At 25.3% G+C, this 9,672-nt stretch overlaps 1 protein-coding gene across 1 annotated transcript; it reads right to left on the bottom strand.

Moving 5' to 3' along the window:
- Positions 1–48: 48 nt before the first annotated feature.
- LOC100574248 (uncharacterized protein KIAA2026-like) lies at positions 49–9,090 on the bottom strand. Its single transcript, XM_029486192.1, has 12 exons — positions 8,885–9,090; positions 4,057–4,121; positions 3,749–3,861; positions 3,518–3,686; positions 3,371–3,459; positions 3,090–3,283; positions 2,755–3,015; positions 2,536–2,673; positions 2,276–2,425; positions 2,131–2,206; positions 1,765–2,058; positions 49–260 (listed from the first exon to the last, which is right to left on the bottom strand). Exons 2-12 carry the CDS (start codon positions 4,113–4,115, stop codon positions 49–51), a joined length of 1,755 nt encoding a protein of 584 aa, XP_029342052.1. The 5' UTR covers positions 4,116–4,121; positions 8,885–9,090.
- Positions 9,091–9,672: the final 582 nt, after the last annotated feature.

Raw genomic sequence — 9,672 nt, 5'->3', positions numbered from 1 at the left:
GTATCGACTTTTAGCTTTTTATTTACTCCTGTTACTCGCTTTTCTAGTTCAAGAAAAAAGTTTAGAAGGTGTCTGCTGTGGTTGTTTGACTTTAAATTTAGGCTGATTTATAGCACCCCATTCATCTTCGGAATCAGTAAAATCAGATAAGGATTTATCATTTTCACTAACATATTCATCAGAATCATTTGTATCAACATTTTGGTGAACAATTAATTTTCTTTGACGTTTCTCAGCAATAATTAATTCTTCATTTTTAGCTGAAATGTAAAAAATATAATATTAGCTTGAATAAGTACAGTAAATATTATTATTTTTATTTATTTATATAAAAATATTTCTATGTATATCTAAGATTTAAAATTTAAATACAAGATTCTATGTAAGTTTTTTTACATTTGATAAAAAAAAAAAGTTTACCGTAAAGTCAAATAAATTTTTTATGAGGGTTTGAATTTAAGATATAGAATATTTAATTAATATAATATTTTTTTTATTTTGGAAGGTACTTGAAATTTTCATCAGATGTATTCTATAATTTTCCATGTATCATACATTTTCAACATATTTTGACTAGTTTTGAGCTATTTATAAACACTTTCAATTTTCAATTTTTTTTAAAGATTATTTTTTTTAAATGACAATAAAAATGTTGTTGGGTCAAAATGCATGAAAATTTAATACAAGGTTCATCATAAGTTGTTATATCAGTTGAGAAAGGCTTGATTTCTTTTTTTATATAAAAAATTTATAAAATTATCAATTTTTATAAGGATTGACAATGTTATGAAGATTTTCATAAATAGTTCATACTGTATCCAAACAAGCAAATTTTTACCTATTATATTAATAATGCCTAATGGTAAATTTAAATAAAAATTAAGTCCATCAACTTATTAACAAGTATTTAATAACTAATAAAAAACAATTAAATGCTATAAATTATTTAAAGCCATAAATAATCTAGTTTTGGAGAAATTAATTATTGAAGTTTGTATTTATGTTTGTTTTTACAATAGGTGTTGTATATTTTACATAATATATTTTCAGTAAACAATTTTCTATAAACATATTTTTACTTAAGGCAAAATATATAGTTTTGATATATAGATTTAAACATGTGACACAAGATTTTTATGTTTATAAAGATATTTTAGAATTTTAATTAACAGCAGAGTGGTTTATGTTATAGCTCTGTTATACAGTATGGGTTGAGTGCACCTTGTCATTGAATAGGTCAGTGTAATGGATGTGTTAAATTTGAATTCAATGATAAATCATTGTGTAATATGAAAAATTATTAACTAAGACGGACTTTTTGGTAACCAAGTTTGCCAAATAATTTTTTTATATGCTATTTTTTTAAAAAAATTTGAACTTATAAAAATGATTGTAGATTTACAATTTTTTTTTGAAATTCCAGTATGAAGAACATTTTATTAAATTTTCAAGCTATTTGACCATCTATAATTTTTTCATCAACATATATATAAAACCTAAAACTAATCATATATTTCAAGTCTCAATAAATAGCTCAGAAAGGGTCGAAATATTTTGAAAACTATACAATGTTGGGATTTTTTACTTTGGACCAACCCCCTCTCCCTCTATGCACCAACCAAGTTCACTATTGTTCTAAAAAAAATATATTAAAATTGAACATCTATACATTTTTACTGCTCCAAAAGGTTATGATAGGCACGGAAAAAAAATATAAAATCAATACATCCATTGCTTCGCTCAAAATCTAAAAATATATATTACTTTTAGCTATTGACTTAGAATCTTTTTCTTCCGAAACTGATATATTATCTTTATCCATATATGATAACCAGTCCTTAAATAATTGTATTTTAGAATCATTGTTCATGGCAATGTAATTATATTCTTCCGGTTCAATATTAACAATAAAATTCTCTAGAGAGCTTATTAAATTTTCAGGAACTGATTTTCCGTCTGTGTTCAATTCATAAACAAAATCCCGAAGACTTTCTACCGAATCAGCAATAAGCTTAAAATGTTTTCTTTTTTGTATCATATGAAAATCCTCAGAAAAACCTTTAAAAATATAGTATAAGTCGTATAAAATATAAATTATTAATAAAAAGGTTTTTGGAGAAATTTACATACCACTCATAGTTAGTTTATCTTCAAATTTTACTACTTCATTATCAGTTTTTACTGATTCGAGAAATTCAAGACATGGCTTAAAAAAAAAAAAATAATAATAGTAATGACATACAAATTATATAAATTATAATTTAAAAATAATTACTTCATCATATGGAATGTTATAATAATATATCCTTAAATCTGGCATTGAATCAAAAAAGAAATATTCCTCAGTTTCCAAATCGTTCTTCCATATTGTACATTGTCTTGCATTACAATTGGTTACAATATCATTGATAGTTTTAAATTTAATCTAAAACAAATATATATATAACATGAATAAATATATAATATAGGTAACTAACAATCATTTTAACACTTTAGATATTATTAATACATGTATATAAAAGTTATTAAACTCACAGTAATATAATCACAAAGTCCTTTTACAAGCCAAACTTTTATAAAATACGAGAGTTCACTGTAGTTTTTTTCAATTAAAGGATTTTTTTCATTAACAACAGTCCAAAAATCTGGATGGATACCCAGTAAATCCAGTGCCTGAAACAAAAAATTATTTTCATTATTTATTCCACATAAATATTAAACATAAATTTGATTAAAAGTAAAAACATTACTAACAATGACTTTATTTTGGTTATTTGCATGGTATACTCTACACCAATCTGATACTTTCTTTGAAAGTTTTTTAGACCAAACCTTATATGGCATTAATTGCTTACTCTTGGTTGTTTTGAATGAACCCAAAAGAGTACTCATAACTTTATCCATAGTTGTAGATTCTTTAGGCATTAAAAACATTCTTTCAATTTCACCTTGGTTAATAATATCAAGATCAAGTTTTTTAAATATAATAGCCAGAAAATTACCTATTTCTGGTAGCTGAAACATAAAGAAAATCAATTCAGACTTAATATAAAAACATGTCTAACTTAACTTAAGAATTGTATATTAACCTCCCACATTGAACTTATATATTGATGAAATACATAATTAAAATTAACATTATTTTCCCAACTTGATATTTTTTCTAAAATATGTGCATTATCTTTATCTGTGGTAAGAGTAGTAGATAATGTTTTATGATACTTTTTTAATCGTTCAGGGCGACAATGTGAAACACTTCGTAATAATACTGAATCATAACAATCTAAATATAACATTTCATTAATTATATTTATTAATTATAATGGTAATGTGCAATATTATTAATAATTAAAATAAGTTAACAATATACCTTTTGGATATCTCAATTTTGAACTAGGTTTTCCTTTCATGTTTAGCAAATTTAATGTAAGATTAACATCAGCCAGTAATTTAAAATTTCTAAAAGGGAATTATTTGTTTATAGAAATACAATTAAAAATAAATGAATGATTATTACTCATCAAGGTAGCTAATTTTTTCTTCTAATAGTTCTTCCAGTTCTAATGATTGTTTAGTATGATTACTTCTAGCGCCATAAAATGAATAGCAGTTTAAGAATACTGTCCTTATATCTTTTATTGCATCAGTAATGTGGCAATATTCTCCATTTTTAAATTTTGTATCAACTTAAAATAAAATTATTATTGGTTATATAAATTAAAAACATAATATATATATATACATATACTTTTCTTAAAATCAATTTGCTCTCGTATGGAATCTGTATTATCAATACATACAGAATTGTTTGACAGATCCTTTAAAAAAGTAGGTGCTTTCAAATATATTTCTTCAAATATTCTACAAAATAAATCAATTAACAATAAACACCACAGTCCATATTAATCCAAAATTAATTATGCATGATAATCCATTATCCATTAATCAAATACAAATGTAAAAATATATTTAGTATGTAACATTACTTAAGTTCTTAACCATATAGAAGGTAAAAAAATCTATATTTAAGCTTTGTAATGCATTGTTTTTTCTTACTTGTAAATTTTTGATACACCTTTATTATCTACATTTTTGATATTTTTTGACCCATTCATGTTTACCTATAACATGGATGGATAATAAAACATTAAAAGATATATTAGGGATGTATCTAATATTTTTTTATATACATTAAATATGACCATAGGAGTGTCCAGACCTCATCCGCAGGTCATGCACAACAGTGACATATCCAGGGGAGGGGTTACAAAAAAAAAATCATATAATGGTTTGAGAATATGACCCCCAAATTTTGAAATAAGCTTTATCATCTGATAATATTCAAATCAGTTTTACTTTTTGTATTAGAATAAAAAACAATATTTCTTTTATCAGATAAATAAGTAACTAGGTAAATTATATGAAATTGTATTTAGTAATTTTATAACATAATTTTAATACTAATAATACTTTTAATAAATTTTTATTTTTATGTGATGAAAATAAAAAACTTTATACAAAATCAGAAACTTAGATAAAAATGTTTATATTATGCACAGCAATTTATAATGTACCTACATTGGATCAAATTTTGCAGGTCATGCCTATGAATATGACATTAAATGTAATCTATACATTAAGAAAATCACATATCATTATAATGTTTGACATTTAAAAATAACAAGAAACTATAGGATATATCTAAATTATAAAATAACCTCAACATGAATAGAGGCTAAAAGTATGTCATGCTGTTGTATATGGTATTTGGTATTTGAAGTACTTTTACAGTTTTTAGAGACAATTTTTAAGACATGTACACTAAAGACCAGTCTCTGAAAGATATATTTTTTTGAAGTATGGATACAGATACATATTTTGAAAAAGTATGTAAATACGCATTTGAGTAGAAATAAAAATACTTTAAAAAAGTATATAGATCTTTCAAAAACTTAATTTTTTTTTATAAAATAGAAGATGAGAATAATTTACAAACAATAAAATTGTTTTATTTATTTTCCATTTTTTCTTTTTTGTAAGTGATTAAAATGAAATTAGAAAATATATAAGCTATAAAGAATAAATTATCAAAAATTAATATTTGATATTAAATACATATATTTTGAGAAATTATTTTAAATACTTTGTCCAAGTACTTTTTTCAAAAGTTTTTAGATAATATATATTTGAGTACTTAAAAAGTATTTGAATACTTTTACTCAAGTACTCTATAAGACTTAATCTTATAAGTATACACTAAATAGACATCTTTATATGAACTTTGATAATAAATCAAAAAACCTATGATGTTCACTAGATAATACTCTCACATAAATTAGATTAGAGTTAAATAGATTATTTATAAGTTATAAACAAATGTATTAAAAATGCATAAAACAGCAAATTTTCTGGTAACGTAGAATTTGGTATGTTATGCATTTTTAATACTAAGACAACGTTGTAGCTTCCTCAAGAATGTTTTTTTGAGGGTATGACATATCAGTTTGTTTAATTATTGTCTCAAAACAATTTAAACATCATTTAAATTTACAAAATGTACTGATTTTACAATGATGTGTGATTTTTATTTTTCTTGTGTCGTGTACACAATGAATAGTGGAAATAATGCTTCGATTTTCAAGTTCAGTATCTTGTTTGATGGGAAAAAACAGTGGGGAGATCAAACTTAAAATTCCCAGTAGTTTTCAAAAGCGCCGGGAAAAACATAAAAAAAAAAAAATAAGGAAAAACGGGAACTTTTACACACATTCGGTTTTAGACAAAATCGATTTTGGTTTTGGTGTAACACTCAGAAACAAATTACTGTAGTTATATGAAACTATAACTGAATGTTTATATTAGCATTTTTGATACACCATAAAACTTTTAAAATATTTTGACTGTCTTTCTTTCGGATACGTAAAAATCAATAAAATGTGATTAACACCAATTTATCAAATATAAAATTATTTTGTAGTTAAAAATATACAAAATGTTCAAATTTATAGATAAGGATTGAAGATTTAAAACCCGGTTCCATGTAAATATGTAAATTAAGTTACTTTATTCACAATAATATTATCAAATATGCTTAGAGTAATATCATAGACCGACTGACTTTATTATATCATTGAAATACAATTTAACTCCATCAATTACAGTGACCCACTTGTAACCTACTCTACAGCAAAGCGACACCCACTTTCCAACCTTTTTTATTTGTAATGACAGATAATAATAAAATAAAAAAACCGATATTTCAAACACTCAAAAATATTATCCCCTATAATTTTTGTAATAGGTGATTTTATTCGAAGATAACTAAAAATCAAACTGTGAATTTGTTTAGAACTATTTAACCCTTTATTAACAGACAAAGATTTATGTTGTTCATTCAATAAAGTAAACCCGAATTACATATTTCAGAACCAAAAAAATGTATCAGATTTAAATGTTACCTTTCCAAATCTGTGTGCGAATTGTACTCCTAAAAATGGATACTCGCCGAATTCGCCTGCTGAATATACACCTTGGAGGCCCTGGGGCGCTGTTAATCATCTAAGATTAACTATTGTTTTCGAAGCTAAAATAGAGGAATATTATTGTTCAACAGAAGTCAGCAATGGATTGAAGTAATATAATAATTTATAGTCCAGCTCAATCTGGTAAAATAATATTTTTTTTATTTGTATTTAAATAGAGATACAAATATGTACATCAATTTAAAAATTATTTAAAGATAAATATTAATATTGTAGCTATCGCCACAAAATTGCAACAGTTGAACAAAAATTTGCTGTGTACATAGATTTGTTAAGACAGATTCAATACATGGCATAACAGTTGATTTATTTTCTCCTTATTTAGTATTAAAATAATTGTATTGTGCCATTAAATACAAATATTCTAATTTAGTATTATCTTTACTACATGGTGATATATTGATATTTATAACTCCAATTACCATTAACTTTATTAACGAGAAATAATATTTTATAATATTATAGTTATAATTGGATTTTAAATTCTGAAAAATTGTCATTATGTCTGTTATTTATTAGTAGGGATCACTATAGGGAAGAAGAAATACCTATGGTTGACCGGAATTTAATTGAATTAGTTACCAAGTAGTTTCTCCTCCAAGCACCCAAATATATATTTTAAAAAATAAATAAAAAAAATACTTTGAAAATAAACTTATCACACCAAGTGAGAATTATTATTCAAGATGTTTTAATGACATGGAGTCACATGTAACTGAAAATGATCACTCACCTACCATCAGTAAAAAAATAAAACATCTTTATCAAAATCAATTGATTTCTTATTTACATAATAGGTTACATGAAGACAAAACCCTGACAATTTATTCCTATTATTTTTGTTACCCCAAATTAAAAAACTTACCTAACCTAACCGTAAATATATGCTCAGCAGATCATGTTTAGCTTCTTTAGTTAAAAATGAGTGATAAACCTATTATGAAACTTTAAGGTAAGAACATTATCTGTGTAACTATTGTAAAAAGCCCACATACAAACACAGATACCTAATATTCTTACCATTAAGTTTCATAATAGGATGATTCATACAAACTGATATTTAAATATTATTATATTTATTATTCTGTAAGTCCAACAAAATTATGTTCTTTTTATTGAATCCATTTAATTAGATACCTGAGTAAAGTTAAATTAGATTTTAGTTTGCATTCAATCTACATTGTATTCTAATTAATATCAGTCATAATTTCATAAGGCATATTAAATGTTAGTGAAGATTTTATTTATTATAAGTCAACTATAAAATTTTAGGTAACTACCTAAGTTAACATTCTTATTTATCAAATAACAAGTTTACTATTTTTATAAATCTTTGATTGCCTATTTGTATACAGATGAGTAACCAATAGGTACCTAATAATCTAATAATTGCTTAATGTTTATATATAGGTATGAGTGTAATTTAATTATATTTAACTCACAATCTTTAAAAAATTTATTTTTACAAGATTCAATAAATTATTTATTTATGTTTTCATAAAATAACATTTTTCTAATCATTCAAATACAAAGATTCAAGGATCCTTATTTAAAAGAAGACATAATATATTTTTCTCAAGGAACAGTGGCAGTTATTGAACAAATACTAGGTCTTGGTTAATAGCAATGGATTGAGATTACCAGTGGATCGGCTCTCAAAATAAATAAATAACTAATGAACAATACTTAGTACATATTACCCCACTGTAATACAAGTAGGTAGCTAATGTGTAACTATGTAAAATAATAAATTTGATTATGAATAATACATTTAAATTTAAAATTATGTTTGAGAACCAATATAAATTATAGATTATTTGGGCGATATAACTTGACCGTATAGGATAACCCGATGACCACCACTCTTTGAGCATTGACGAGTTGATTGATAGCATGTTATAAGGCCCCATGGTAGGTATGATCGGAGCTTTTTGACGGTCAGATTCTTCTGTAGACACTTGACATACGTAGTGTGGGGTATAGTAATAATAATTTAATGTTATATGGGTAAGCAAGTGACATATTGCGTAGACTTGAGCCAAATCTGGACTTTTGCGATCATACCATGTTGTTTATATCATGGGTGATAGTTACAAATGGATTGATGTCACTTGGCGTACCAGTTGCCAAAATTAGTTTTTTTTTAGGTAAGTCATGAAACTAATCAAATTATGGAAATGATTTACTTGACAATTGATGTAGGCTCTTTGGACACCTATAACTACTAATACTGTAATAGTTTTACAACTATATAAATGACAAACCAAGATATATAAATGTAAATGTGAAGTTAATTATCATAAGAAGGTATCATTCGATGTTAAGATGAAAAAAAATCTTACTTGAAATGTCGATACTCGAAACTGGATTCACAGTCGAACAAACAATAAATGAATAAACTGAATAAACGTAATTTATAGTCATAATATATTAGTATATTATTATTTAATATTCAAAGTAACCGGAACGATTAAACGCGGCGAGAACGTGCGCATGACCAACATGACGTATTGAGTATTCGCAAATATCGAGAATAGCGACTATACAATCAAAGAATAACAGAATAACTCTGTAGAATTAATAATTATAGATGGTAAGAACAACTATTCAGGTTAGCGGTTGGCGATTGGAAATTTGAAAGTGATAAGATGTTCGGGGACGCTGTGTATTATCTGTGTTTATATGTTATTTTACCAGTTACCCGTTACAGATCCACTCCCCGTCGGCCGATTAATTGATAAGTGATTTTGTAAATACTGTGGTATGAACGTCATTATGATTATATTATTTATCATATTTGTACGGGTTGTGAAATATAGTATAATATAAATATTACAATCTTTATACCATTAAATTATTTTATTATAAAGACAACTTATTAATTAAATAACGATTTACAATAAGTAAAAACGAGAGTAAAAATATAAAAGGTGTGTGTGTGCGTGTGTGTGTGTGTGTGTGTGTGTGTGTGTGTGTGTGTGTGTGTTGCAGAGTCCGCCGATCAGTGTCACCAGTGTCCGCACGCTATTCCACTCCATGATATAAAAACAATAGGTATGATCGTAACTTTTTGACGGTCAGATCCTTCGGTAAGCACGTGACGTAGCATAGTGTATAGTAATAATAATTT

The sequence above is a fragment of the Acyrthosiphon pisum genome, chromosome A1 (assembly GCF_005508785.2).
Source record: "Acyrthosiphon pisum isolate AL4f chromosome A1, pea_aphid_22Mar2018_4r6ur, whole genome shotgun sequence".
NCBI lineage: Eukaryota > Metazoa > Arthropoda > Insecta > Hemiptera > Aphididae > Acyrthosiphon > Acyrthosiphon pisum.
The sequence above is the reverse complement of the archived record's forward strand: the minus strand, read 5'-3'. Positions and strand labels throughout refer to the sequence as shown.

What these genes read in the sequence shown, in the direction of transcription:
- LOC100574248 (XM_029486192.1), bottom strand. Translation starts at nt 4,115, where the DNA reads ATGAATGGGTCAAAAAATATCAAAAATGTAGATAATAAAGGTGTATCA. An exon ending in GCAAATTGATTTTAAGAAAA is followed by an intron (nt 3,687 to 3,748) that starts GTATATGTATAT and finishes TTTTATTTTAAG; the next exon opens with TTGATACAAAATTTAAAAAT. An exon ending in ATAACATTCCATATGATGAA is followed by an intron (nt 2,207 to 2,275) that starts GTAATTATTTTT and finishes TTTTTTTTTAAG; the next exon opens with CCATGTCTTGAATTTCTCGA.